Source organism: Anopheles coustani, chromosome 2 (assembly GCF_943734705.1).
Source record: "Anopheles coustani chromosome 2, idAnoCousDA_361_x.2, whole genome shotgun sequence".
NCBI classification, from domain to species: Eukaryota; Metazoa; Arthropoda; class Insecta; order Diptera; family Culicidae; genus Anopheles; species Anopheles coustani.
In genome coordinates, this window is record NC_071289.1 from 64,270,307 (window position 1) to 64,298,004 (window position 27,698).

General features: G+C 44.9%; 7 protein-coding genes across 7 annotated transcripts; 3 read left to right on the forward strand and 4 right to left on the reverse strand.

The window, feature by feature from the left end:
- Positions 1 to 338: 338 nt before the first annotated feature.
- On the forward strand, positions 339 to 2,375 carry LOC131264822 (calphotin-like). Its single transcript, XM_058267088.1, has one exon. The coding sequence runs from the start codon at positions 339 to 341 to the stop codon at positions 2,373 to 2,375; it is 2,037 nt and encodes a 678-aa protein (XP_058123071.1).
- A 6,382-nt stretch (positions 2,376 to 8,757) lies between these two features.
- On the reverse strand, positions 8,758 to 9,783 carry LOC131267206 (nicotinamide riboside kinase 2). The gene has a single exon (XM_058270012.1). It carries the CDS (start codon positions 9,770 to 9,772, stop codon positions 8,966 to 8,968), a length of 807 nt encoding a protein of 268 aa, XP_058125995.1. The 5' UTR covers positions 9,773 to 9,783; the 3' UTR covers positions 8,758 to 8,965.
- Positions 9,784 to 10,187: 404 nt separating this feature from the next.
- On the reverse strand, positions 10,188 to 10,982 carry LOC131267209 (uncharacterized). Its single transcript, XM_058270015.1, has 3 exons — positions 10,891 to 10,982; positions 10,684 to 10,801; positions 10,188 to 10,329 (listed from the first exon to the last, which is right to left on the reverse strand). The coding sequence occupies exons 2-3, from the start codon at positions 10,796 to 10,798 to the stop codon at positions 10,193 to 10,195; spliced, it is 252 nt and encodes an 83-aa protein (XP_058125998.1). The 5' UTR covers positions 10,799 to 10,801; positions 10,891 to 10,982; the 3' UTR covers positions 10,188 to 10,192.
- A 2,266-nt stretch (positions 10,983 to 13,248) lies between these two features.
- LOC131264823 (ninjurin-A-like) lies at positions 13,249 to 13,750 on the forward strand. Its single transcript, XM_058267090.1, has 2 exons — positions 13,249 to 13,290; positions 13,371 to 13,750. Exons 1-2 carry the CDS (start codon positions 13,249 to 13,251, stop codon positions 13,743 to 13,745), a joined length of 417 nt encoding a protein of 138 aa, XP_058123073.1. The 3' UTR covers positions 13,746 to 13,750.
- A 1,746-nt stretch (positions 13,751 to 15,496) lies between these two features.
- On the forward strand, positions 15,497 to 18,920 carry LOC131264824 (ninjurin-A-like). Its single transcript, XM_058267091.1, has 3 exons — positions 15,497 to 15,679; positions 17,422 to 17,736; positions 17,949 to 18,920. The coding sequence occupies exons 1-3, from the start codon at positions 15,497 to 15,499 to the stop codon at positions 18,327 to 18,329; spliced, it is 879 nt and encodes a 292-aa protein (XP_058123074.1). The 3' UTR covers positions 18,330 to 18,920.
- Positions 18,921 to 19,197: 277 nt separating this feature from the next.
- On the reverse strand, positions 19,198 to 20,799 carry LOC131264825 (calpain-A-like). Its single transcript, XM_058267092.1, has 2 exons — positions 20,752 to 20,799; positions 19,198 to 20,673 (listed from the first exon to the last, which is right to left on the reverse strand). The coding sequence occupies exons 1-2, from the start codon at positions 20,797 to 20,799 to the stop codon at positions 19,198 to 19,200; spliced, it is 1,524 nt and encodes a 507-aa protein (XP_058123075.1).
- A 2,884-nt stretch (positions 20,800 to 23,683) lies between these two features.
- Positions 23,684 to 25,327, reverse strand: LOC131264826 (calpain-A-like). The gene is made up of 2 exons (XM_058267093.1): positions 25,223 to 25,327; positions 23,684 to 25,144 (listed from the first exon to the last, which is right to left on the reverse strand). Exons 1-2 carry the CDS (start codon positions 25,325 to 25,327, stop codon positions 23,684 to 23,686), a joined length of 1,566 nt encoding a protein of 521 aa, XP_058123076.1.
- Positions 25,328 to 27,698: the final 2,371 nt, after the last annotated feature.

Sequence of the window (27,698 nt, forward strand, 5' to 3'; positions counted from 1 at the left end):
AACGGCGCGCACCTAACGGGTCATCGGCTTACCGGTCCCCGGGGGACGCGGACTCGGGCTCGTCGATATAAAACCGAGCTTCTTTCTCATTTTACATTCAGTCGGAGACATTAATTGGCCAAGTGCAGATCGCCGCGGCCCCGCAAGAGAATTTCCCCCCGTGTGACGATCGTTTTCCAAGCCCCGAAACACGAAAGACTTGTGCGCCAGTGCACGCCACGAACCCGACGGTGTGTTTTTTTATTTGTTCCGGTGGTTGTCAGTGCCGTGGTCAAAGAGTGGTGCGTGGTGCGGTGTTTCCGGTAGCGGGTTTGTTTTTTCGACAATTGACTGAAACGATGCGGCAACTGTTGGTCGTCTGTGCCGTGCTGGCGTGCGCCTTCGGAGGGGCGCTGAGTGCATCGTTGACGCGCACCGGCCGCGAGGAGGCGCCGGTGGTGCCGGTGGCCGACGACGTCGTCGCTCAACCCGGCGAGGGCGTGGTGCTGGTGGCGGTCGAGGAGAAGGTGGTCGAGCCGGTGGACAGCCAGAGCAAGGCGGCCGAGCAGGTGGAGGCGGCCGAACCGGTGGCCGTGCTGGTGGCCGACGCGGTCGCCGATGAGACGGTGCCCGAGTCGGAGGTGGTCCAGGCGGTCGAGCACGCCGTGCTGGAGGAGAAGCAACCGGAGCAGCCGACCCAGGCCCAGCTGAAGGTGGCCGTGCCGGTCGAGGCCGAGGAACCGGTGGCTGCCGTCGTCGCCGCCGAGGAACCTGTTGCCGTCGCCGCCGCCCCCGAGGAAGTGGTGCCCGCCGTGGAGTCGCTGCGCAGCGTAGTGCCCGCCGTGGAGGTGTTCGAGCCCGTCGCCGTTGCCACCGTCGTCGAAGCCGTCGAGCCCGTCAAGGAGACCGTCGTCGAGCCGGTGGAGTCGCTGCGCAGCGTGGCTCCGGTGGCCGTCGCCGAGGAGCCCGTCGTTGCCGTCGAAGAAGTAGCCGCCGTCGTCCCGGCTGAGACCGTGGTGCCCGCCGTCAAGACCGTGCCGGAAGTGATCCTGGAGAAGGCCGAAGAGAAGGTTGCCGTGGTCGCCGCCGAGGAGGAGGTGGCCGCCGTCAAGGACACCGTGGTCGCGCCGGTCGAGTCGCTCAAGTCGGTCGAGCCGGTGGTGGAGGTGGCCGAGCCCGTTGCCGTCGTCGTCGAGGCCGTCAAGCCGGAGGAGGAGGAGAAGAAGAAGGATGTCGTCCCGCTGGTCAAGTCCGTGCTGCCCGCCGCCACCGTGCCGGAGGTTGCCGTCGCCGAGGAGAAGCCCGCCGTCGTTGAGGCCGCCGTCGAGGAGAAGGAGGTCGCCCCGGTCGAGTCGCTCCGCTCCGTTCCCGTCGTCGAGCCGGAGGCGGTCAAGGTCCCGGTTGCCGAAGTCAAGCCCGCCGTCGTTGAGGCCGCCGTCGAGGAGAAGGTGGTCGCTCCGGTCGAGTCCCTGCGCCAGGTTGCGCCCGTCGTGCCCGTCGAGGAGCCGGTCGCCGTCGTCGCCGTCGAACCCGCCGTGGAGAAGGTCGTCGAGGAGAAGGTGGTCGCCCCGGTCGAGTCGCTCCGTCAGGTCGCTCCAGTCGAAACCGTCAACGAGCCTGCCGCCGTCGTCGTGAGCGAGGACAAGGAGGAAAAGAAGGAGGCCGTCGTCGAGAAGGAAGCCGTCCCCGCCGTCAAGGCCGCCGTCGCCGTGCCGGAGGTGCCCGAGAACGTTGAGAAGCAGGAAGCGCCCGTGGTCGTCGAAGAGCCCGCCGGTGTCCTCAAGTCCGTGCCGATCGCCGAGGATCTCGTCCCGGTGAAGGAAGTCGAAGCCGAGCCTCATCAAGCGCTGCGCGGAAACGAGGTGCGCCAGGAACCGGGCAGCTCCACCACCCGTCCCAACTTGCTCCAGCAGATCATCCAGCCGGTGAACAACTTCATCCAGGGCACTCCGCTCGGCCAGGTCCTGAACCGTCCCGGCCAGGCCACCGCCGCTCCGTCGGGCGAGAACGCCCCAGAGGTCGCCCAGGACGAGTCGGCCGCCGCCCCCGCGCCGTCCACCGCCGCCCCGAACATCGTGCAGCAGCTCGCCCAGAACGTGCAGAGCTTCTTCAACCCGAACGCTGGAAATAACGCTGCCGCCGCCACCGGCGACAACGCCGAAGCGACCACCGCCCGCCCCAACATCATCCAGCAGGTGCAGAACGCCGTCGGCTCGGTGTTCAACCGACCGGCCACCAACGCCGGCCAGACTGGCGAGCAGCAGCCCGCCAACCCGATCCAGAACATCGTCCAGAACGTGCAGAACTTCTTCCGGCCCTCGACGGAAACTCCGGAAAAGGCTCCGATTAAGGCTCCGGTTGAAACGCCCCAGACAGAGACCGCCGCTGCCGCCTAGGACGAGGACGGTGCGCTAGCAAAGCAACATAGATAGACCTAGGTAGATAGATGATAGCGGTAGAGACAGAAACCGAAGCAGAAGGAGCGAGGGAGAGAGAAAGAGAGAGAGCACATGCCACTACTACACATCGAATACTAAGCCATATCCACAAGCGAAAGCGAGCGGGGGCAGAGGAAAGCACCGCACTCCGGGAAGGAACGGGGGCGGAGGGCACGCTAGTTCCTTTCTTTTTCTAAGGAACCCCAAAAACCACCCGAAACCCCCTCCGGAAACAAAAACAAAACCGGCCTCTCGAAGACGACGGGAGCAAACCATTCGTTCATCTAAAATTATTTTCTCACACATAAACACACACACAAACAAACGCATGTCATGTCCCACCCCCGGGGGGCGTAGGCAAAACCCCCTTGCGAAATCGTCGATGGTGAAACTACTTTCCTAACTTATTTATTTAACAATGAAAAGCTTCCGAGACGCAGGAGACGCGAAGCGTACGAAAGAGTTGAAGGCACCGATGGCGACGAACCGAGAACGGAGAAGCGAGGGCGATGCGAAACACCCGGGAGTGGGAGACGGAGGGACCGAGCCACATCTTTCCCCTGCAGTTGTATGTTTTTCCTTTTTTTTTAATTTCCTCCTCACGCGACACTTTAATTTATTGCACTTGTGATTCTCAGCGCAACGTAGGAAAACGAGGAAAACGAAAAACAAAAAGAAAACGGGCAAAGTTGAAAAGAAGCACAGGATTCGAAGTTTCGAAGGGTTGGTGGTACGTGTGAAGAAAAAACAGTTTCAGGGCAGAAGAAATGTATTGCATAATGCTAGGATGGTTGCGAGAAGAGGAAGAAAACAAACGAAACGACGAAAGAGGAAAATTTTGCGAGCAAGCAGACACGGACAGCAACAACAAAAAAATGAATAAAATGATGTAAAAAATAATTTTAAAACATGTCCAACTTGGTAGTTTATTCGCTGGCAGGAAGAAACGGGGGTAGGGATCGCTGAAGATGACGCGATCGCCGTTGCCATTGCGGTGTTTATTGCGCCCGACAATGGTCCAATGGACGACCACGAATCTAATTTATCCTCTGCACGATCTTAGAAATTGCACCCCGACACGACACGGCCAAACACGTCGGCACATAATTGCGCTTCGTTTACGGGGCTGCCGGGAGGCGGAGGTGGTAAGGTGAAGATGGTAAGCATTCCGCGGGGCCGATTCTGCAAACCCCTCGAAGGCAGAAGGGTCCGTTCTGGGCCCGGTTCGCGTCCATTCGCGGCCAAACGGCGACGATAATTTTCTCTTCTCGCGCTTTCCTTCTACGGACGTCGACGTCCACCGACAGCCGACGCACACAACGGCCCATTAAGCGTGTTGTGGTCAGCTGAAGAAGGCTCCCAAAACGAACCACGCGATAAATTGCACCGTCTTCGGAGTGGTGACGTTCCCCGTACGTTCTTCGCCACCCGCTCCCGGGCCCTTCGGTGTTCGGCGCTTGTAATGACCTGAGGCTCTACCTCTCCGTACTCCGTGCTCGCCACGTCAAGGTCAAGTTCAAGTGCAACGAAAGTGCCCTATCGAGCGATCGGAGAGTGCATTGTGTTGGATGCACTCGCCTGCAGTCCAGTGCCCTCTGCCCGGGTGATGTTATCGATGAACTAGTCCAGCCTATGCAGCGAGCCCTTTGTCCCTACAGCGAATCGTTGGGCGTGGAATGCCCCCCTTAGGAATGCCCATTATTGTCCTCACGGGGAGCTATTTCAATTTAATTCACTTCGGCCGCACTTGAACTCCTCAGGAGAGATAGAAAATTGGTCATAGAATGGGAGTTGATCATCTCATATTATGCTGAGAAGAATTACTGCAGCGCAAAACGAGATTATTCGGTCTTCCATATTGTTTCTCTTGTTTGACTCATGTTTTGTTGAAGCTGATACAAATTTTCCACGAGCCTTCTCTAACAACATTTCCAAGTCATAGGGTCTCCTTTCGCAAGTGGAGACAGATTATGAATTTAAAAACCTAAAACCACGCGTCAAACATGCTATACACTATTTATCCCACGTTTTCAATTACCCGATGTGAAAAACCACACATAAATGATACAATAAAATATTTCGCGAGATTCAATTCTAAATTTTACATTTATACTGGAGTACTTTGTAAGTCCTAGTAAAGTTTTATAGTGGGTCATATATAATCCGTTAGCGTGCGGGGCATTGGTGATCCCTGTTTTGCATCAATCTAATGATTTTCAAATTGTTAACCTTTGTAGCAAAATTCAAACTTTCGTTAGTTTCTTCTTTATACACATAGTTGTTAAGTAACGATAAGAATTTTGAAGTATGTTTTGAAGAATTTAATGAAACTGCATTAGACTTATATTTTTGTTTTGCAAACTATGAAAGACTGAATAATCTTAATCTCACCAAAACTTACATATGGATGAGAGAACCATACACTGGAGTGCAACGGATGTATACCTTGGCCTAAAATTAGACAATAAATTAATATATCGCCCTCACCTAGACACAACGAACATTACATTGGATAAACTCATAAGATTATTATATCCACTTGTAACAGAAAATCAAAACTCAATTCTAAAACCAAATTACTGGTATATTAAACAATAATACTTCCAATGATACTTTATGCATCTCCAGTATGGTTGCAGTGTGCGAGCACACACAAAAAGAAGTTGCAAATCAGAGCAAACAAGATACTAAAAATGATGTTAAACCTTCACTGGAGGACCCCTACAAATCGTGTTGTGGAGCTAGAGCTAGAGTGGAACGTATCAACCAATACAAATATATCCAATACAAATATATCAACAAGAGCTAAATGTCTCCTATCAATACATGAATTGATTCGTAACTTAGTCTCATAAGCAAATAAACTAGTTTAAGATTAAAATAAGTAGCAATAAATTAGTATGTAAAGTGTTTCAACCTTCCAAGCAACAACCAGTTCATTAAATAATCTTTAATCATCCCTTCAAGAGATGTAAGTAAATTCTTAGTAGCTGTCATCCTGTTAAGGAAAATCTCTACACATGTAAATATGTTCTACATAATAAAGCTTTTATTTCCTTTAAAAAAAATCACCAGGCACGTGAGTAAACCATGCTATCAAAATTAAAACTTGAGTAAAATTATAACGGTAAAAATTTACGAGGATTTAGTGTATATAAAATTAGGTTTGAATACCTTTCAAATATTCCCAATCGATCAAATATTTTCTAGCACAATTTATGTTTATCGCCAACTTTCTTTTCCACAAAACTATATTCTGCAACATCGTCTGGTCTCTCTTTTTGAATTCTATAAGATCAATCAGCTCCCGAAAGGGCTACTCTGGACGACCTCAGCTCGCAAATAACATATTCGTCAAAAAACAAATCCAACCGTTTTCTATTTTCCATGCAGGATTCTACTGCACATCTAGATCGGTATCGGTTGTTCAAATTCTGTCGACAGGCCGCGAATTCGAACTACCTTCCGACCACATCCGTCGGTTGTAAATTATATCTCCAATATCTGCCATCTCGCTGCTCAACACAATGACCCCGGGGGCGACCCTGCTGGACGCTTGGCCTGCTCGCAGCCCCATCAAGTAATCCCGAGCACTCAGCAGAAGAAAAAAAAATAACAAAAAGGAAATGGGACCGACACCAGCTTAGACCATCTTCGGCGCAAGGGTTGATTGTGCCCCGGCTCGGCTTTGCTCGGCGGATACCAGCAACATGCATCTTAGAACCAACGTTCGCGGTGTTCGTTCCTGGCTTGGCCCGCTCGTTTCTGTCCGCCGGCCATCGCTCGCGATCACATAATCATATAATTGGCTGCAGAACGGGACGGAACGTACGAGTCCGTATGCTGTCCCGCTCGCGTGACGGTGGACCCCATGATGCAAAGCGACCCACGGTGGGGTGGTGGGGGATTTCGCCAAGATTTATAGGAGTAAGTTAATGAACCTGCGGCGAACCGTTTGCAAGAGCATTTGAACCGCGCTCTTCTTCGTGCACGCGCCTACCATCCTTCTTCCTTCAAGGCTCCGGTGCGAAGAATCTGCGTGTTCTGATCGTTAACTTTGGCATCCTTTGGCGATCGGCAGCGCACAAACCAATCCCCAGCCCTGCATCCCGTCGGGCTGAGGAAGATGAAAAACCGATTTCCGAGCCGTTTGGTTGGAGCCACCACACTAGATACGAGCGCGTGCACAGACGGCTCATTTCGCATCTTGATGGCTATTTGCCAGGTTGATTAAAAAGCTCGATGGTGCAACTTCGGGTGGGGGGGGGGGGGGGAGCGTGTTTACCTGGACACGTGTCATGTGCATATGTAGCCCTTTGCATGACGCCCTCCGGTGCACTGGTGCGAACGGGCTCGTCGAGAAGGAGATTTATGGAGGGCACTTATGATGCTGGAAAAGCAAATATCCTAGCTCATGCAGTCGAGAAACGCACACGCCCTTCCGATTGCTTTCTAGCGGACGTACCAAGCGTCCAGCAGCATAGATCTGCCAACGTTTGCCTTCGCGATTTCCCTTCGCAAGATGGTGGAGATAAACGAGAATTTTATTAAGCTTGTCAATCAACCTCCGGTTCGGTTGGCGTCGGAGTCGGAGGATATCGCTGGGAAATGTTCTTCACTCTGGTGGGAATATTGTCGGGCGATTTACTGCGGTTGTCAGTGCGCCCGTTGGACGGACAGATGAAGTCAAATTTTAATGACTGCTCTAGAAATAAACGGAGAAAAATGGGATTAAATACGTTGCCACCGATGGGCTGAATTGCAAACCATTACCAGGTACTAAATGTACGCACATACGACACAATGTTTCAGCTCGTTTTACGATTCCAACGACTAAGGAAACTCTCCTCGCCCGGGAACCCAGACGATGCACAGCTCCAGTTTTATTTTTGCACCACCCGCCACTTCGCTTTCTTCCTTCGAGCTGATTCCGAACGAAAGTTTGCGAAAAGGTTAACGCTCTTTACCCTTCGAAAGTCTCTGATTCCGTTTTTCGGCAGGGAAGCCAAGTTAATATCATCCACGACAACAGGATCCCACGTTTATCGCATTCGAATTGATCCCCGTGCTGAGGCCCGAAATTTACCGCGCACGCAAAAAGGCACCGGGGATCGGATTTTCTTACATGTTTCTTTGCTGCTTGATCTTTACCTCCCGTTATATATTTTTTTCTTTACCTACCCATACGCATGAATTAAACATTTCGTGGCCTGGCGCCGGAACGGAAACGTACCGCCGGCAACCGACGGGGTTGGCTTTCGATTTCGTTTAAACTTTCATCCCGAAACTACGGCAGGGCGTCAGGGGTTTAGTGATTCCGGTTTGGTTTTTGGGGAGATTATGCTCTGTTGAATGCATCGTATGTGAAAAATAAAAGTGCCCTTAAGCAGAATTTATGCGAATTTGTAGCGCAAATGTGTAGCTATTTGTTAATGCAAATCATGGACTAACTGAGAACGTATCAATGCAATGGTTTAGTAGAATAAAACGCTAAGATGATGATTTGAGTCTTTTTTATGGAGCTAATTTTTTTTTAAAACCATTTGTTAGAAGATATTGTAGTTTGCATTGGTTGTAGAAGTTCGAACAAGTTATAAATTCGTTGTATGGAGCACATGCTGTTTCAACCATCACGTGCTTTTGAGGACCAAATACAGGAACGATTCCTTTTATGATCAATTTTAAGAATCTTATGATTTTTAGTGCACAATTCCGCCTGTATTATTAACGTCATCATCCAAATAGCACAACGGCATTCGTGTCACAGTTCGAGCTTCCTCCATTGCGCCCTGCCGGAGCTACTTAACGAACACTTGCGCAAATAAAAAAAAACCCCAAATTTGTACCTCGGCCCGTTTTGGCGCTTCACAAATAATTGCCCAGAAAACCGGTTCCACTCATCTCGCCTGCGCCCGTGCCGAACGAGACGGATACACGAAAGGTGAAAACGTTTGGCGTTAACATAAACCCCAAAGCAATCACCCAGGCCAGCCGAAAACATAAAAGCCATCGTCACGCGACCAAAATGAAGCAATACGTCGGAATGGATGGGGGGCGAGGAGGGGCTTTTTGCTACGCCAAGGGCAGTAAAATCTGCAAGTGAGAAAGAAAGTTATTTACATATCGCATTCGTGAACCGAGCCCGGCGAACCGATGCTAAGTGCTGCCAATTGGGGAGGTTCAAGTTGACTGACGGGTCGAACGGGATTGATTGATTCCTTTTCGTTTCCAGTGAAAAATGCAGTGACACAAGGGGGGCAGGATAATCCCCAGTTTTCACGAATATTCGGACGTTTTCGTAAACAAACTTTTGGTTTAAATAAACAAACGCGACGCGAGATCGGTAACGTATTTAGTCATACGAGCTTTCTTATTTTACGAATGTTTATCAAAACAATAAACACCAGGACGTCCTATCTTGACGGTTTACAATGTAAGGAACTTGCAGGAACCCGTTAGTGGAATCGTTTACAATGATCGTAGTTGTTGTACTGATTAATTATGGTTAAACTTAAACGCTAACCCTATCGAAACCAAATCCCCTCCGCTTACAGTAAGTCTTTTACGCAGTTTAGCACGTAGTTGAAAATGTTCTCCTGCGGTATCTCACCGTTCAGGATGTAGATGTCCTTGCGGTCCTTAAATTCTTGGAAATGCTTCTCGTACATCGGCCATACGCACATCTCGAAGTAACCGACTACGTCCGGCGGATCATAAACGCGTTGCAACCGCCGTGCGTAGCACCGTTCGTACGGCAGGTGGATATGGAACTTAATGCTACACAGGTCCAGCGTGAAAGGGTTATTGAAAATGAGGAACCCTTCCAGCAGTAAAATGTTCAGTTTGATGTTCATATTTTGGTATGATTCGTTCTTTGATTTTTTAATTAAATTCGTCGTCCTGCCGCCACCGTTTTCGTCGTACTTGCTGAGGAAGTTGCTCAGGAAATGGTCGGCAAAAATGTTATCCTCCTCATCCTCTACCATCGAATCGACGGACTGCTCGCCCCCGACAACGGTGCCCTCGTCGGCGCTCTGACGTAGCTGGTGGCAGTTGTACAGGATAAATTTGTGACCGAGGATTTTCATGATATCCAGGCACATCCGTTCCATGTCGATCGAGGAGAGGATCTCCCAGTTGATGTGATTCAGCTTCTCGATCACCGTATGCTTCGGGCTGTCCACCGGCAGAAAGTAGTCATCCTGGCACAAACTAACCACCTTGTTGAGGGTGAGGTTCTCCTTAAAAAAGCCTTTATTTTGCTGCGACGCAAAGTACGTCTCCAGGGACTTGGCGAGCGTCGTTTTGCCACCGTTCGTTACGCCCGATACACCGATCACTAGCCACGTTTCCATGATGCCCTGTTACTGCAACGAAACGACACAATACGAGACCAATCAATTACTGAACTAGTGGTGAATGCTGCAATATTTCTTCTGGATGGTGACGAAAATGAGGGGGGATAAGAAGTCGGCACAACTGAGCGAACTGAAGCCTTCATTTCCAGGTTTTGATTACATTTCTCGCGTACTATAACAAAACATAACGACTTAACAACACGATGTGTGCAAAGTGAAATCCTTATCTTCCCACAGAAGACGCTTATATCAATAACTTGTTATGACAATCTACACTCTGATGGTTGTTGTTTACCTAATAAAATCTGAAGGATTAAACGGATCCCAAACAATTTTGCTTCACCACCAACCAGGGTCAATGCCCAAAGGAAACTAAACTTATCTAGAGTGTGGTTCACGTTCTTACCTAATTGAAGTTTAGCGAACAAATTGCAGGTGCTCGCGCAAATGATAAACGGAAAATAACGACAGCCCGCCGACCAGCACCACGCCGAAGACAGCCGGAACGATAAAGGCAAATTTCATCGGTGGAAACAGCGCGTAGATCCAACTTTCTGAAAAAATAAAGAACACAGAATTAGCTCAATTGAGGCAGCTCAGAACACTCGCAAAAGAGCACGCGGAGGCCAATTCACTGGTGGCAATAAAACCAATTAGACCGTCATCGTTATCGGCTTCAATCTGTGAGCTGTTGCCTGTGTGTACGTGTGAGCGTGGCTCGCCACGGATCGTAAGCGACTTCAAGGTTATCCGCTGGTGCTGCTTTTTGATCTTCGCGTTTTGACCGCAAGCATCGATGGTTGTGATCGATGCGCAAGATCAACACTACGACACACAGCAGTTCAGATTCTACATAACGTTGATGGAAGTTGTAGGTTGGTGTACCGTTTGCCAGCTAAATGTATTACCTTCGCTTGCATCAATCACCATAAACGGCAGCACAGCAATCCAGAAGACGTAGTAGAAAAACAAGCTGAATGTTGCCGCCAAAATCAGCTTTCCAAGCGCCGCATTCGACGCCATTCACTGTAAGTGTGGGAAAATAAAGTAATGTTGTCGCTATTTTGGAACACGGCGGCCTCCTGCTGCTGCACTGCGAAACGCCACGGACATACTTGATCTTATCGGTCTCGCGCAAAGTACTCGTAATAGATTCTGCGATGCTTCTTCCCTGCGATGGTTTTCGTGTTTCGGCACAAAAAACGCACATCGTGCGGAATGACGTCGTCGCGATGTAAACAAAAACATCCAGATTAGTGTTGGCAGAATCGTGATTCGGAAGATTCGAAGATTCGATCCCTAGACGGATTCTAAAGATTCAAATCCCATTTGACGGATTCTAAAGATTCGAATCCCATCTGACGGTTTCTAAAGATTTGATTCGATTAGGATTCGAATCAGATTTGATTGGTTTAGGACTTGATTTGATTCTGTTTTGACTTGATCGTAAACTGTTTGAATCGACTCACAATGGTTTGAGTCGAATTAGTCACATATCGAGTCGATCTAGAGACAATGTAATTGATTTAAGTTTACTCAAATGGGTAGAATGTCCAATGGACATAGATTGAGTTTTTGGTACGATTTGCAAGTTAGGCTCTAGAAAAATTCCTGGAACCTATTTTTTACAAAGAAATACAGTAGAATGTCTATTATCCGAGTTGTTCTACCCAACCAAACCCATTTCATCAGGACCAGATCATTTTTACCGAATTCTGAATCGGATTCTGGGGATTCAGATTAGGATAAACCATTTCCAGACCAACATTGATTTGTTTACATGATGATGATGATGCTGATGATGATGATGGTGGTGATAAATCCCACCGCCTACCCCTACATAGGTTTGAGAGGGACAAAAGTATCTTACGATATTAAATAGAAATCATCAAACGAGAGGGGGCATTGCGGCATTACTCTCCAGAACAATCATATCCAACTCTGCTCCATTCATACAACGGTCGCCATTGATTGCACAAGGAGATACATCTTAGATTTCTCAACTAGCAAAAGGAGACCACTTTCCGGAGTAGGGTAGGTATTTTCGCTCAGTTTTGGTTAACACCGCCAGCTATCAATGATTGATAGTGTGGTGAAACCCACGAGTACTACTTAAGGGACCTGATCTTGTTCCTTCCATACAACGATCCCGAGCAATCACCTCGAAAGGTAAGTCCCCCAGGGTAAAAGCTTCGGAAATCTATCGGTTCCGGTGGAACAAGGTACTCAATACTTCGAATAGCCGATTAGGCAAAAAATTGCCAAATTGTTAATAACTTTTGATTCTTTGAACCGATTTTCACGATTGACCCCTCAAATGAAAGGTCTGCTCAAGACACACAACTTTAGCGATAGTTAGATTTTCCAGGCTGCTTAGTTTTTGCGAAATGACATTGTATGGGAAAATGGCCGAAACAGCCAATTTGCCTATAACTTTTGATTCTGTGGACCGATTTTTACGACAGACCCCTCAAACGAAAGGTATTTTGCAGATCAACAACTTTGTCGAAATAAAGGCTTATCCATCGTTTCCAGTTTTGAAGAAATTAATACTGCGTCATGGCCCGGTCGACCGATACTCTTCGAAAACATCAAAATGTCATTTTCATACTGGGATCCAGGCCGACAGAGTTCGAAAGGTCCCGATGCGCAATCTCTCTCTTCGAAAGAGAGATTTTGCGATGTTGCGAGAGCATTTTCAATTCTCTTTTCTCTCTCAAATTGTGCGCATAGTGGTGGGTAGTTTCCTCGGAACTGAAATGAAACAGCTCCCCCTTGGAGCGGATAGCGATAGCGATCCAGATGGTCCTGGGGACCATCCAAAAGCTCGATTTAGCCTTTGGATCAATTCAACCATTGATTGTTAAAGTAACAAATAATATGAAAAATCGGTAAATTTGGTAGGCACACATGATATGATGGATTGGGACTCGGATTCGAAGATCCGGATCTCAGATTCAGTTTCCCCATCACTAATCCAGAAGTGTATATATTTGAAGGTAAAGTCATTCAGAGTAAAATGACATCGAATGTCATGACTTGACATAACAAATACTATTGGTACTTATGCTAGCGCCATCTAGTGGTCGTTGCTAGCGCCATCTGGTGAGCCCCGACTCTACTACTCCCGGCTCGAACCGGTTGGAAACGGGAACGCATGATGTTAGCGCCCTCTAGTGTACTAAACCTCCAGCTCTGAGGCAGCCTGAGAGTATGCAATACGCATCATAACTACATATTACACGCCTGTAAGGTAGGCAACCTGCATGGCATCCTCCGACAAAGAGTCTCGGCGACATGAAATTTAGGTCTGGGACGGTTATTTTTGTTTTGGCTGCACCGACGGAACACCGTCGGTTTCGCGTGTTTTCCTTCTCTTCGTTAGTTGCCAGTGGGAAATCTTGTGGTTCGGACGCACTTGCGTGCCGTGCTTGCTAGTGGTTCACGTACGGCGTGACAGATTTTCAGTGAAAATGTCCCTTGCCAGCAACGACGAAACGCTTCCCACCTCCCCAGTGAGTAGTTAAAGTCGTTCACGTGGTGCGAACCAAGGGGTGAACTGTTTAAGTCCGACACTATTTTCGTGCACCATCAGGTCGGCGGCCTGCAGCCTGGACTGGTGCCGGAGGTGATACCGAACGTGAACGTGTACCAGCAGAAGAAAACTCTCGCGCAGGGCATGATGGACCTGGCGCTGCTGTCCGCGAATGCCAACCAGATGCGCTACGTGCTGGAAACGTACGAGCGCCATCCGTACTACATCTTCAGCTTGCTTTTCATCTCCGTCAGCCTATTGGTGCAGGTCGTCGTCGGTATCGGACTCATCATGAACAGTCGCTACGACGTGAACGATCGTAAGGAGATCTGCAAGGCGAACAAGATCAACGACCTGATCACGATCGGCATCTTTATGATTACGCTTGTGAACGTACTGATCTCTGCATTCGGTGTTGCCCCACGGGCGCCGTAATAAAATGTGCTACTTTTTTACATTTCGTTTGCACTTTGGTACTTCCTTTGGTCACTCAGAAACAGCATGTGCGTGTTCCTTTGTGTTAAACTTCGACCCGAGCGACCCTTGCTGAAAAAGGACATCGTCAACTGTCCCCCTGTTAAATTCACTCCCTCAACGTCCGTTCTTTGAAGGGGGAAACCCCATTGCCTTACCTACACCTGTTCAGCGTTAGTCATCAAAATCGATCGGACACTCCGTTCCCCTATTTTTAACTTTGTTCGTCCTCTTCATCAATTGGATAGTTGGTTTGTTTCGCCGTTTTTTTTCCTCAGACATTTTTGATACTTTTGCACACGTTTTAAGTATAATTTACGCCACGGCAAAGAACAGAAAGGGAGTGAATATTTTTATTGCCTATTTGCACGAACCGGTCCGCATAAGTTTTGCTCCTCACAGTGGTGTGAGATAGCGTATTGTTACATCAGTTGGTAAACAGCATTTGGCGCCATTTAATTAGAGAACCATGGATTGTACGAGCAACGGTGCCAGTTTTTCCCAGCTTTTTTTCCACAATCCAAGGAAAGATAAGCCAAAATCTTCAAGGTAAGAAGATTTGGCTAAAAGACATATACGCAATAGATAAGTTTTGGCAAATAAATTTGCAACCATCCACACTTTCCGCTCGTTATCGCTCGCTATCAGCATCTTTTTACAGCTCATGCAGCTTCCCAAAAACCAGCAGAGTTTTTTTTCTCTTGACCATTTCCACATTTCACAGTCCAACTTAACACGCACACTTAAGCCAACAATTAAAACTTACCCAACGAAGTCCACGATTCATCACGGTGGTAAAAATGACAAACGTCTCACCCGCTAAGGATTTGCCAACCGTATCCGTTGGCGCGCACATGGACGTGCTAATGTATGGAGACGAAAGCAGATCTTGAGTCGAAAAAAGAGTTGCCGCCGAAACAAGACCACGGGAGTGGTTTCTAATGTTTGCACTACTGTTTAGAACGTGGCCGTTCTTTCCGTTACCCTACCCAACATGAATTCTGACCAAACACGTGTAAGATGGTAAAAACGTACGTCGCGGTGTCGCGTCAACAACCAGTTTGGGGTTTAAATCACTTCAAAAAAGCGTCCACTCTTGCGGGGCCCACCTTCCGTAGATGGAGACGCTGGCCGACATGACGTTCGTACGGATTCCCCTGGAAAAACCAGCATTAATTGGCCGCCGACACAAACACCAGCCCCGGGGAAGCCGCGAAACAAACACAACACCGTCCATAGTAGCGGCATTCGCCACTGTTGCCCTTTTTTCGCGATTTTTATATAAAACTCATAACAATTCGCGACGCGTTCCCTCAGTCTGGTGCGTGCGGCGATCGCGAGAGGTTCGGTTTGTCATTTTCGCGGAACAGTGGCTGTGCCTGTGTGTGAATGTTTGCTTGTGTGAATCGTGGACGATCATCATCTTGATTAAACGGCTGATTCATAGGAGACAGTGTGTAGCGCGATCGTGTTCAGTCAAGTGAATCCCCCCGCCGCGTGTCGGCGAATAAAAGGCACACAATTTTCATGTACATCCATTAGCGAGTGGCTAAAACCAATTGTTTCACAAATTCTTAACCTCTCGGGCGACCCAAGCCGACGGTGAATAATTTCTGCCAGCGGCCACGAAAGCGATCGTTGGAGTCGAACGAAAGTCGAAAAGAACGCGTCACAGTTGAACCGGTTTTACCGTTCTTGAAGAGAGAAGAAAGATGGCATCAAACGCCGGAAAAGATTCGGCGGCAGTGGAAATAAACATCGAAAGTAGCCCACTCGACACCCCGGATGCTGTGGACCGAGCCACCCCCGCCGCACCCCCCGTGGACACCGGAAGGGGTCGCCGGCTGAACGCTGGAACGGCGGCGAACAACAATGGCCGTAGCCGTTCGAACAGTGTAAGTATGCGTGTTTAGATAATCGACGGACGACGATCGCGACAGTAGTAGATCACGGTCAATGGCAGCTGGAAAGAGGGCAAGTGAACGAAAACAAAAACACCACGCCGTCGACGTGCGCGCACTTATTCCGCTTCCCCTAGGCGGAAATTGGAACGCGCCACGTGTGACACGTTCGGATGCCAAACTAATTGTGCAATTTAAAAAGTATAAAAATTCTAACCTTCATACGATGAAGGTGATCTTCACGTTAGAGGAAAGGAATGCGAACCAGTGGCTTCCCTTCGAGATGAGACGATCGTGTTATTGATAGAAGCTTAGCCCTATTCGCCAAACGTCGCCGTGATGATACGAAAGGAATGAATGTTGAAGTAAAAACCTGTCTTGGGGCCGATAGCGTTCTACGCAACCGGTTTGTTTCATTCGCTCTGTTGCGGCGTCTACTGGGCATGATTATGGTTTCTATCGAGCCAATGACAACATTGTTTTTTTTATAATGTTTATTCACGAGCATGACGTAATCGTGGTATGCTGTGTGCATATTTTTATCATTCGACCTTCGTCAAAATAAGATACATTTGAATCGTTCCTTCCACAACGAATTGTGGAAAATTGATAGTGTTTACGAAAATGGTTGATAAAAAAACTTCAGCTTCCCTTATAACTTACCACACACCTTTTAAAATTAATTTTCATCTTAATATTTAAGATCAGTTACTTCAATTGAGACATTGTTTTCGTTCGTTTAACATGTAGCTATGTTTTGTCCGCCGCCAATTAAAATATTATTACTTGTCACAAATACGTTTACAAAATGCATCCATTATCACTCTTACGATTTCCAAAATTTACGATTTAGGATTGAAGGAAAAGGAAAAAAAGTGCTCAAACCACTTCAACCGCTGTATAGAATTTTTATTCTGTATTTTTATGCACCTGCATGCTCAAAACTGACGTTGTTTGAATTTATAATTTATTTCGCGTGATTTTAATAGTACCATCGTCAGCAATATTTATCAAATCAATGAATTCATCGACGTATTCGCTAACTTTGTTGGTTGCAAAGAATACAAAACAAACCGTCTGCAATTATCAATGGTGAATTTGTAAGATTGGCCTCGCAACTGTTTTGTTTATGCTATTAGAACGTGATAAGACTTTTGAAACGGCTGCTAATATAAACAGCATTTCCGATAAGGTGCCGATTGGGAAAAATGAAATACAAACCAAAAAGAGAAGCATAACAAACAAACACTGAATTACGTTCCATCCGTTTCGGATTAGTGCTACGAAGAAGACTGGAAACACAGTAAAATGTGAGTGCAAGACGGAATCAGAACAACAAAGAACCGCAGAAACGTTGTTGTCCATATAGACGCCATTTGAGGACTAGAGATACGAAGCCAAACGTGACATAATAGCATATTTTGTTTCCTTTACACGTCTTATCGTTTACGTTTGACGACTACATGTTGAGTTAAAGTGTGACGTAAGGTATTCTACAAAAAATACATAAGCGATTTTATCATGTATATTTGCATTACATGCATGTTGGGTTGAAGAGGGTTGCCGACCGAGTTGCGAAATGGAGATGAAAGCAAAACTTTCACCACAATAAACTGCATATGCCGAATTTGGGCTGCTGCGCTGCGTTCAATGACCTCATCTCATCTCGAGGAAGGGGTACCACTCTTCAGCTTTCTTTAGAGTAGCACATAACAAGAGTGTTTTTTCTTCCACAGCGATCTCCAGGGCGGCGAGCAAAGCGAGACACCGAGAAGGCCCGTACCGATGCGATTCCGCTGCTGCCAACGGCAACCGAAGGAAATTTGCCTCGCCCGGAACCACCCATTGCCGGACCGGAGTTTGACGATGAAGATTCGCTGGATAACACGGGCGATTTCGATGACAAAGACAATCGTGGCATCGACAGTGGTTTCCTGGATCCGGTGGCCAATGGTACATCCGGTACAGGAAGCCGGCGACGCGCGGGGCGCCGTGACGAGCAGCCGAGATTTCCGTACGCCCCAGGATTTGCTCCCGATGGTACACGAACGGTAAGTGGAAATACATAACGCTATAGACTGCAAACGAACAGATCGTTTTGTACACACCATTACCATGCGTTACGCGTTTGATCGTTGCGCCTGAACGTATGCAAAACACAACACTTGCAATCGGATTTTTTGAACTCCTTAAATTCTTGAATCCGTTTTCTCCTGCATTTGGCAATTAAACATTTATTATTTATCTATCGAATTTATTACAGGTTCAGACAACGGAAGGCGGTCAGGTGATTCCAGATGTAAATGTGTATCAGCAGAAGAAAAATTTAGCCCAAGGGATGATGGACCTGGCTCTACTGTCTGCCAATGCCAACCAGTTGCGGTACGTGCTGGAGTCGTACAAGCGTCACCCGTATTTCTACGTTAACCTCACGTTCATCACAACCAGCATCATAGCGCAGGTGGCCGTTGGCATCATGCTAATCTGGAAGAGTCGGTATAATATTAAAAACGAGAATGATTTTTGCAAGGCGGACAGGATCAATAACTTTGTCACGATCGGCATTTTCATCATCACGATCGTTAACGTACTCATTTCAGCATTTGGTGTGGCTGAACCTCAGACCAGTGCAGCCGTTGTGTGACTAAGATAAGAGATAACCATAGGATAAGGGTTGAATCTATTATTTAGTCAGTAAAAGATGTAAAATGCACTTTCAAGGACAATTTCAATTTCATATTGAACAGCACAGCTTTCTCGAAAATGGTGTAGATTGCTTTAAAGTGCACCAATCACAGCAAAAGTTGTTCAAAATAAGAATCTCATAGCATAGATTTGCACGCAGCATAGCCGTAAAATGACGATTGATCATTACTTCATCTCAGATGGTGAATTAATGGTTTAATAGAAACATAAAAACATATAAGAATAAAATGAATTATTGTAATGAAAACTATGAAAAACATTATTTACTTTCACTCGGAATCTACTATATCACTAGGTAATTTAAAACTCGATATCCATAATTTTCCTCATCAAACTGTACTGAGAATAAGAAAAAATAGAGTTGGTGCCTCAGTAGCTTGGTCGTATCACGACCCAGAATGAATGTGTAAAGTGTAGTTCTGACGTAGTCGAAAAAGTCCTTTCACGCTTGGCTTAGCTCCTAAACAGGTTTAGATGCGATTACCATGGAATAGTTGTAAAACATATTTTTCGGTAACCCCGACGAAGCCGTTCACATTCATGAAGAGAAGAAGAAGATACGCCAGCCAAGTGTGAAGATTTGTATGATTTGAATAAAACAATGTTTGCGTTTCAATCAAAGATAAAATATATATTTTGCACGGTTACATGGTATGATTGGACACCAGATCCTTCTCGTGGTTGTACGAGAGTAGTATGTACTCAATAAGTAGGTTGCAATAATTCTCTACCAATGATAAGGAGAGGCTGCTCATAATGAATTGTAAGATATTTTGAAAACATCGAAGCAGTTAGTCACTTGTGATTTAAGCTTCATCTATCTGATTCATACATGTCAGCGTGATATCACCTTCTGAAATAACTCGTACGAAAAAGTCGGCCTCCTGCTGTGGTTTCCAGGTATAAGGCACTAAAACGTACTTGCCAGCTGACAGCGACTTGTTGAAGATAATTTCGCGCCTCGTAACAAAAGAAGTATCGTTGATGGCTTCGCTGTTGTCAAAGAAACTTTTCGGCAGTGGTCGCTGCGTTAGATCCAAACCTTTTGGTACCGAGAAGATGGCGAGTGCAATGGGATATTTTTTTCTGCCCAAAGCGCGACCGTACTTTTGCATTAAACCTATAATCGTGTTAAAGCTCTTCTCGGAGTTGCTTGACTTTTCAACCTCGTTGGACATGTGAACCTCGTTGGACATGTGATTTTCCAGGGTAATAAGATATTGAGGATTCATGTAGAAAGTTTCCTCATCCGAGCCACCAGCCGTGCGGTCACGAATCCACTTGCCATCTTGACAGACCGTTGTCCAGAATGATTCTTCCTGGTTCTGCGATTCAGCAAAGTCGTTAGGTGACTGATAACATATCGAAATGTCAACAAAATATTTGACAAAGTGCTTTATATCCATCCAAAACTCGCCGTCTTCTTTCACTACGTTGAGCTTTTTAATCTTCTCGTCACTCACTACTTTCCACATGCCGGATTTGTCACTCCATACACCGTTCCACTCACCTGCACCCCAAGGGTTGCGAATACAAACAAGCATCACATCGTTCTGGATCGGCTTTATAATCTTCGTGACGGTATACTCGTGTCCGCCGAAAATATTAACTTTCTTCATATCTTCTCTTCCTAGCGTACTAGTTATAATCAAACACTGCTGCTGTAGGGATCGTTGAACCATGGTGAATAACTTCTCAGGATTTATCCCTTCGAGGGTGTAATTTTTGTACAGTCCACCAGTAAGATCGACCATCGCTTCATCTCCCAACCCGCCTTCCAATGCTTCGTACGAACCGTGGAGCTTAGCATACGCTTTTTCCAGCAGAGGAAACCAAAACTCGTTTTCCGTGGAAGTTTCCCCGTACATCAATATGCCTTTTCCGTTGACAGGCAAACGATCGTCAACTACAATTGTTACCCACTCGCCATACTGCCAAAAGCGAAAATAATACTTTCCCTCGTAGTCGTCGGCATCAAACTCCACATTGTCCTTCGGAACAACTTGCACAAACAGCTTTGGAACATTGGCAAGACTGGCGCACGAGGCTAAAAACCAACAGTCGCCTAGATCTCCCTGACGAACATCGAAACGGGAAAACCCATCTACGAAGAACTTCGGATTGTCCATAATTTCCTTCGGCCTTTTCCATTCTAGCTCTTCCTTGCCACTTTCTCCCTTACTCCGATACAGAGAGGAAGTATTTGCCGGAAAATCAAGATCTTCGAACAGTTCGTTTTCGACCGGCGGTTCGTCTGAGATGGACTCAACATCTTCATTGCGCTATGGAAAAGAAAACAAAGAAAACAGTTCCATTCGAAAACGTAAACATTCAAATCTGTGGATCTTTTTAAAACAAACCCTTTTGGACACATTGTCTTCCTGGATGTTTTCGTCACGGTAAACCATTTTGAGGTGGTCGTACTGGTTACTTCAAAAGTTAGTTAGATCTAAACGAACACTTTCAGAACCTGAGCGGCTACTGACAAATTGTGTCTGACGCGAGTGCCTTTTTATCCATAAGTTGACGTCATGGGCAAACCTTAACTAAAGAGCAACTCTACTGGGTGAACAGGGATTACCAATACTAAACATGTAATAAGACAAAGACAAACTACTAAAAAAGACACAAAGATCTTTATCACCTCCTGAAACTTTAATCTTGAATATTGGGCAATGACTAGATGATTTACAGTTTAGTTTGCTTATACATATGCCTTCAACACGTTGCCCTAAGAAAGTTGTTCAACCGCAAATTTAAAATGACCGTTCAGTGTGAACAAGTTTATCAGCCTGGTTACACGGGCTACGCAATGAATTTCCGTACGTATGACCTATACAGGATGTTAAATACAACAAGATTTTCAAACGTTACATTGTTGCTCCTACACGAGTCTCACCTTTATCATGTATGCTATGCTTCTTGAATGAGAAATGGGAAGTTCTCGTTTGCCCTTGTTTCAATACGGTTTTAATAACCTGCATACCTGTTTCATTGTATTTGTAGAACATGAAGAAAACTTGGACGTGCCGCTTTCAGCAGTGCCCAAAGAAAGGAAATGAAGTCGTTTAACATGTTTTATTTAGTTGAAGTTTTCTAAATCCAGTTAAGTAAAAATATTTCGAAGCATTGATAACGACACAGTCCAATAACAGTACTCCGCTTAACGAGCTCGAATACGGCAACCATTAGGCAACCAAAAGCCTTCTTTCGTTTTTGAAATTTATTTGAAAGATATTGTTGCGAATTCAACTCACCCCATGGTAGGTAATGGTGGAACCGACTCCTGGTCACGCCTGATCAGCTATAATATATTTTAGCTTTTTAATATGCAGTTTTGTGTACACTAAAATCTTGACCAATACTGAACCGCCATTACTGAAATTTTTTACACATTGAACTGTACATAAACAATTTTTATACTGTCCATAAACAAGTACTTGTTTATTACATTTTCCATAAACAAGTAGTGTAATGAGCACTGCACAGGAACTGTTTACAAAATTGGCTGCAATGTGAAGAAAGACAACAAAGGGGGGCTATACAGTGGAAATCTTTATCAGCTCAATACCGATGTACAGCGTACGCTGTTGATAACGGCCGGGCATAATACCAACTGCATTTGCGTGTGGCATCGTCGCTTGGGTCACAGAGACCATAATACTTTGAAAACCATCATGAAGAAGGAATAAGAAGTTGGATTAGGCATACGTGAGTGTTCTGTTGACTCGGTATGTGGTGGTTGCTTTGAAGGAAAAATGTAAAGAACATCATTCCCGAAAACTTCAAAATCTTAGTTTAGCGCGGTAGGTGACTTGATCCATACACACTTATCTGGACCATTCGTCGTCTCGACACCAGGTGGGAAGCGCTATTTCATAATCATGGTAGACAATTTCAGTCGTTACTGTGTGTTATATATGTTAGCGCAAAAGGCGGAAGCAACGTGGAATTGCAACGATTCAACGTAGTAATGGGCTGTACAGCGTATCTCTGGCGGGATATATTGATAAAATTGATACCCGATTGATATTGATTCGTACTTCAAGATGCCAAGGGTGCAAACAATCTGATGGATGCTGAGTTCACGTCGACTATCGATTGTAGTGCTTCATTTCATATGTATGTGCAACACCGGATATAGTTGTAAGTCCTTAAATCCTTGGCAGAAAGGTTTGCGCACCAACTTTAGCTGATTGGACAGCTGTTAAATGAGTGCTTCGTTTTCTGAAGATGACCAAAGATGATCGATTGGAGTATGGTAACGAGACAAAAGGGCTCTTTGGATACTCAGATGCTGACTGGGCTGGCGATTCAAAAACACATAGATCGACTTCAGGATATGTATTGAAGTACGCAGGAGCAGTGCCGTGGGCACGTAGGCAACAACATTGCATGACACTATTGTTAAGAACGGACGATATGTTTCGCTCATTTTTAGGGTTTCACTTGACCGAATTATGGAAGAAAATAAAATTTGAAAGAATGTAGGTCGAATACCCCCTTTAAAGTGCGACGAGATCGCCAGGCACAGAAAATTCGTGCCAGAAACATATTTTTTTATGTTTTATGATAGGGAACCTTTAGGAAAACTTGCGCGCTAGAAGGAATTCAGATCAAGTACGAGGAAGATCGTACTTCCAATACTTTTAGTTTAGGACAGCGCGAAGGACACCCTACTCTCGCGTCGATAACTGCTATCGCGGTACCAACGGGACGCGCCCGTAAATCTCGCTAGTCTTAGAACTTACATGTAAACTCTCGGTACGGTCGTGATCGTGATCCTAAATAAACATAAAAATGTAATGTTGCGGTTGTAATTGAGGAGTATTTTATAATCTGTAGCAATCTAGCAGACTGCTATTCAGGTATAAAAGGCAGGTCCAGAGAAGGAATATAGCAGTCTGTCGCTAAAAGTTGAAGGAATACAAATTTGATTGAATAATTATATAACCAACAAATACCCCGAAATGCAATTACCATGGAATAGTTGTCACACGCATTTTTCGGTAACCCCGACGAAGCTGTTCACATATATGAGGAGAAGACGAAGATATGTCGGGGCCAGTGTGAAGATTTCTATAATTTAAATAAAACAAGGTTTGTGTTCCATTCAACGATAAAATATATATTTCGCACGAATACTCAAGTCTAAATGGAAGTATAATTGTTAAAAATCGCGTCCTCCTCGTGATTCAAAAAGTTGTCAAAAAGTTGGTTGCAATAGTTCTATACCAATGATAAGGATTGTAAGATATTTTGAAAAGATCGAAGCAGTTAATCAGTTTTAATTTAAGCTTCATCTATCTGATTCATACATGTCAGCGTGATATCACCTTCTGAAATAACTCGGATAAAAAATTCGGCCTCCTGCTGTGCTTCCCGGGTATACGGCACTAAAACGTACTTGCCAGCTGACAGCGACTTGTTGAAGATAATTTCGCGATTCGCAAGAAGGTAAGCATTGTTGATGGCTTTGTTGTTATCAAAGAATCTTTTTGGCAATGGGCACTGCGTTAGATCGATACTTTCTGGCACCGGGAAGATGGCGAGTGTAATGGAATATTTTTTTCTGCCCAAAGCGCGACTATGCTTTTGCATTAAACCTACAATTGTGTTAAAGCGCTTCCCGGATTTGCTTGAGTTTTCATTGTGAACCTCGTTGGACATGTGATTTTCCAGGGTAATAAGATATTGAGGGTTGCTGTAGAAAGTTTTCTTATCCGAGCCACCAGCCGTGCGGTCACGAATCCACTTGCCATCTTGGTAGACCGTTGTCCAGGATGATTTTTTCTTGTTCTGTAATGCAGCAAAGTCATCAGGCGACTGATAACATATCGAAATTCCTTCAAAATATTCGATAAAGTGCGTTACATCCATCCAAAACTCGCCGTCTTCTTTCACTACGTTGAGCTTTGCAATCTTTTCGTCACTCACTATTTTCCACGTGGTGGATTTGTCACTCCACGGTCCGTTCCACTCACCTACACCCCAAGGATTACGAATACAAATAAGTTTCACATCGTTCTGGATCGGCTTAATCTTCGTGACGGTATACTCGTGTCCGCCGAAAATTTTAACTTTCTCCATTCCTGGTTGTTTTTTGGTACCAGCAGCAATCAAACAATTCTGTTGTAGGGATCGTTGAACCATGGTGAATAACTCCTTTGGATTTATCTTTTTGAGAGTGTAGTATTTTTTCAACCCACCAGTAAGATCGACCATCGCATCTCCTCCAAACCCGCCTACCAACGCTTCGTATGAACCGTGAAGCTTAGCATACGCTTTTTCCAGCAGAGGAAACCAAAACTCGTCTTCCGTGGAAGTTCTCCCGTACTTCAATTTGCCTTTTCCGTTGACAGGCAAACGATCATCAACTACAATTGTTACCCACTTGCCATACCGCCAAAAGCGAAAATGAAACTTCCCCTCGTAGTCGTCGACATCAAACTCCACATTCTCCTTCGGAACAACTTGCCCAAACAGCTCTGAAATATTGGCAAGACTAGCGCACGAGGCTAAAAACCAACAGTCACCTAGAGCTCCCTGCCGAACATCGAAACGAGAAAACCCATCTACGACAAACTTCGGATTGGCCATAATTTCCTTCGGCCTTTTCCATTCTAGCTCTTTCTTGCCACTTTTACCCTTCCTCCGATACAGAGTGGAACTATTTGCCGGAAAATCAGGATCTTCGAACAGCTTCTTTTCGATCGGCGATTTCTCTGTAATGGGCTCAACATCTTCATTGCGCTATGGAAAAGAAAGTAAAGAAAATAGTTCCAGTCAAAAACATAAACACTCAAATCTGTGCATCTTTTTCAAACAAACCCTTTTGAACACATCGCCTTTGATGGAAGAAACGCTTGGAAAATCGGTCTCGTTGGAAAAGCTTAGTTCAGTTTCTTCTTGAATGTTTTCGTCACGGTAAACCATTTTGAGGCGGTCGTACTGGAAGCTTCAAAAGTTAGTTAGATGTAAACGAACACTTGCAGAACCTAAGTGGCTACTGACAAATTGTGCCCGATGCGAGAGCCTTTTTATTTAAAACCTTAACTGAAGAGCAACTCTACTAGGCCTGTTCGGTTACTAATACTAAACTTATATCAAAACTATAACAAATGACTACATGTTTAATGAAGGATCTTGTCCACCTTCTCAGATCTTAATCTTCGATATTGAGTAGTAACTAGATACAGTAGAGTAGGTTTATAGTTTCAACTTCTTACACATAAGTAATTGATATGCCAATTCTAGTATTCAAATGCATTCAACTGTTCAATGCCTTCAACTCGTTACCCTAAGAAAGTTGTTCAACCGTGATTCTGAGATGACCGTACACGTTGTGACCGGTTACACGTGCTACGCACAGAATTTCCGTAGGTATGACCTATCTAGGAGGTTAAAAACAACAAGGTTTTCAAACTACACATCTTTGCTCTTACGCAAGTGTCACCTTAAGCATGGTTTATTCTACGCTTCATCGTAGAGTATCAGTCAATGAGCAATATGTAAATTTTGCCGTTTGTGATTTTTTAAGCAAACCAATACATTAGATCGGAAAATCAAAACATTTCTTCACTTAGGTTATGTTTCGATAAATTTTCAAAAAATGAATGCAAAGTCTCGTTTCCCCTTGAATGTGAAGAAATCTTGGAGGTGCAGCTTTTGGTAGTTGCCAACATAATGAAATATACAAAAATCGTTACACTTGTTACATTTGGGTAAGGTGTTCTTAGTCCAGTTAGGTATAAAACGTCACTTTTCGAACCATTAATATCGATACTGTCCAATAACAACCAAAGTAGGGGCCGCGGGGGCTCCGAGCATAAGAAGCCCCCTTATTAAGTAAAAACTTAAGACCGAAACAGATTACCTAAGATCGATCTATATGTATTATATCGAAATTTATAATATATTTTAGCTTTTTTTTTTGTATGAAATTTTGTGTACGCTAAAAAGTCGACCAATACTGAACCGCCACTTCTGAAACTTTTTACACATTAAGTTTAGGCACTGTATATGTTGTTGATTCCTGTTTAAAAAAAATCATCTGAATTTTACATTTCAAACTCAGTTTTACTAACATAAACAACATAAACGAGAGAGATCTCTACACTGCTTAACACAAAAACAGAACATAAAAATGCATGAAAACTTTATTCGTGTTGCACAAACCAAAGGTTGTTTTTAACTTTCCGTAGATTTTTACGTAGAACAATCATTATTCGTGGCAATTTCGGGGCAGTCATCAATATGAACCTAAATTTAGGCTCGGTTCACGATACTAATCAAAATAACCATCTACCAGCGTCTGTATGCATCGCTGACCACTACTGCAATCCAATGACAGCGAGATATGTCAAGGAGTATACATCGAAAGTTATACAGCATGTTTTATACAGCACGTGAGAATCGATGCAATTTCAATCATTTTAAATGTCATAAAAGTATTCATTCAATTAGACCTCTCAAAATAACTAAATATAATAGAACAGAAAGCTATGTCCAAAACTGGATTTCGACCGGTGCTTTCTGGATGTGTTTCAAATGGAGTTTTGTTGGAGAGAGTCGAAGCATAACTTTAGAACTAGGATAAAAATATAACTAATTGACGGGCGTGAAGCAATTATGCGCATAAAACAATATCTAAGCTGTTGTTCTATGCAGATCTACATGAAGATCTCATTAGAATATTGTGTAAACCGTCAAATAATATGTGAAATATCAGACTGTAGCTCCGGAAGGAGAAACACGCGTACATCCGCACACGTACGCAAGTCTTATGATAATGTATAAACATGTATCATTGTTCATTGAAAAATGTTTAAGAGGCATTTTTTTTTCATTTGAAATTCCATACCTCGATGCATTAAAACGGGTATAGCTCCGCATTGAGGTGTCAAAACTGTTGAATTATCTATTACATCTTCAAACATCTAAGCAGTAATCTAGCAGACTTCAAGTTAGGTAGAAAAGGAAAGTACCGAGAAGAAATATAGTAGTCTGTTGCTAAATGTTGAAGGAATACATATTGGATTGATTAAGTATATAACCAACAAATACCGCGAAATGCGATGACCATGGAATAGTTGTAACACGCATTTTTCGGTAACCCTGTCGAAACCGTTCACATATACAGTGACCGGCAGGAAAAAGTGCCCACTTCGAATTTTGTTGATTTTCGCTCAATATTTTTTCTCAATCCATTTAAATATACTGCAAGTATTTTTCGTATATTGATTTACATATTTCACATAAAATCCACTAATGAGTAAGCGAAAACAAACATATTTTGATTTTGAGA

What these genes read in the sequence shown, in the direction of transcription:
- LOC131264822 (XM_058267088.1), top strand. Translation starts at nt 339, where the DNA reads ATGCGGCAACTGTTGGTCGTCTGTGCCGTGCTGGCGTGCGCCTTCGGA.
- LOC131267206 (XM_058270012.1), bottom strand. Translation starts at nt 9,772, where the DNA reads ATGGAAACGTGGCTAGTGATCGGTGTATCGGGCGTAACGAACGGTGGC.
- LOC131267209 (XM_058270015.1), bottom strand. Translation starts at nt 10,798, where the DNA reads ATGGCGTCGAATGCGGCGCTTGGAAAGCTGATTTTGGCGGCAACATTC. An exon ending in GGTGATTGATGCAAGCGAAG is followed by an intron (nt 10,330 to 10,683) that starts GTAATACATTTA and finishes TTATTTTTTCAG; the next exon opens with AAAGTTGGATCTACGCGCTG.
- LOC131264823 (XM_058267090.1), top strand. Translation starts at nt 13,249, where the DNA reads ATGTCCCTTGCCAGCAACGACGAAACGCTTCCCACCTCCCCA. An exon ending in AAACGCTTCCCACCTCCCCA is followed by an intron (nt 13,291 to 13,370) that starts GTGAGTAGTTAA and finishes GTGCACCATCAG; the next exon opens with GTCGGCGGCCTGCAGCCTGG.
- LOC131264824 (XM_058267091.1), top strand. Translation starts at nt 15,497, where the DNA reads ATGGCATCAAACGCCGGAAAAGATTCGGCGGCAGTGGAAATAAACATC. An exon ending in GCCGTAGCCGTTCGAACAGT is followed by an intron (nt 15,680 to 17,421) that starts GTAAGTATGCGT and finishes TTTCTTCCACAG; the next exon opens with CGATCTCCAGGGCGGCGAGC. An exon ending in CTCCCGATGGTACACGAACG is followed by an intron (nt 17,737 to 17,948) that starts GTAAGTGGAAAT and finishes AATTTATTACAG; the next exon opens with GTTCAGACAACGGAAGGCGG.
- LOC131264825 (XM_058267092.1), bottom strand. Translation starts at nt 20,799, where the DNA reads ATGGTTTACCGTGACGAAAACATCCAGGAAGACAATGTGTCCAAAAGG. An exon ending in AAGACAATGTGTCCAAAAGG is followed by an intron (nt 20,674 to 20,751) that starts GTTTGTTTTAAA and finishes TCTTTTCCATAG; the next exon opens with CGCAATGAAGATGTTGAGTC.
- LOC131264826 (XM_058267093.1), bottom strand. Translation starts at nt 25,327, where the DNA reads ATGGTTTACCGTGACGAAAACATTCAAGAAGAAACTGAACTAAGCTTT. An exon ending in AAGGCGATGTGTTCAAAAGG is followed by an intron (nt 25,145 to 25,222) that starts GTTTGTTTGAAA and finishes TCTTTTCCATAG; the next exon opens with CGCAATGAAGATGTTGAGCC.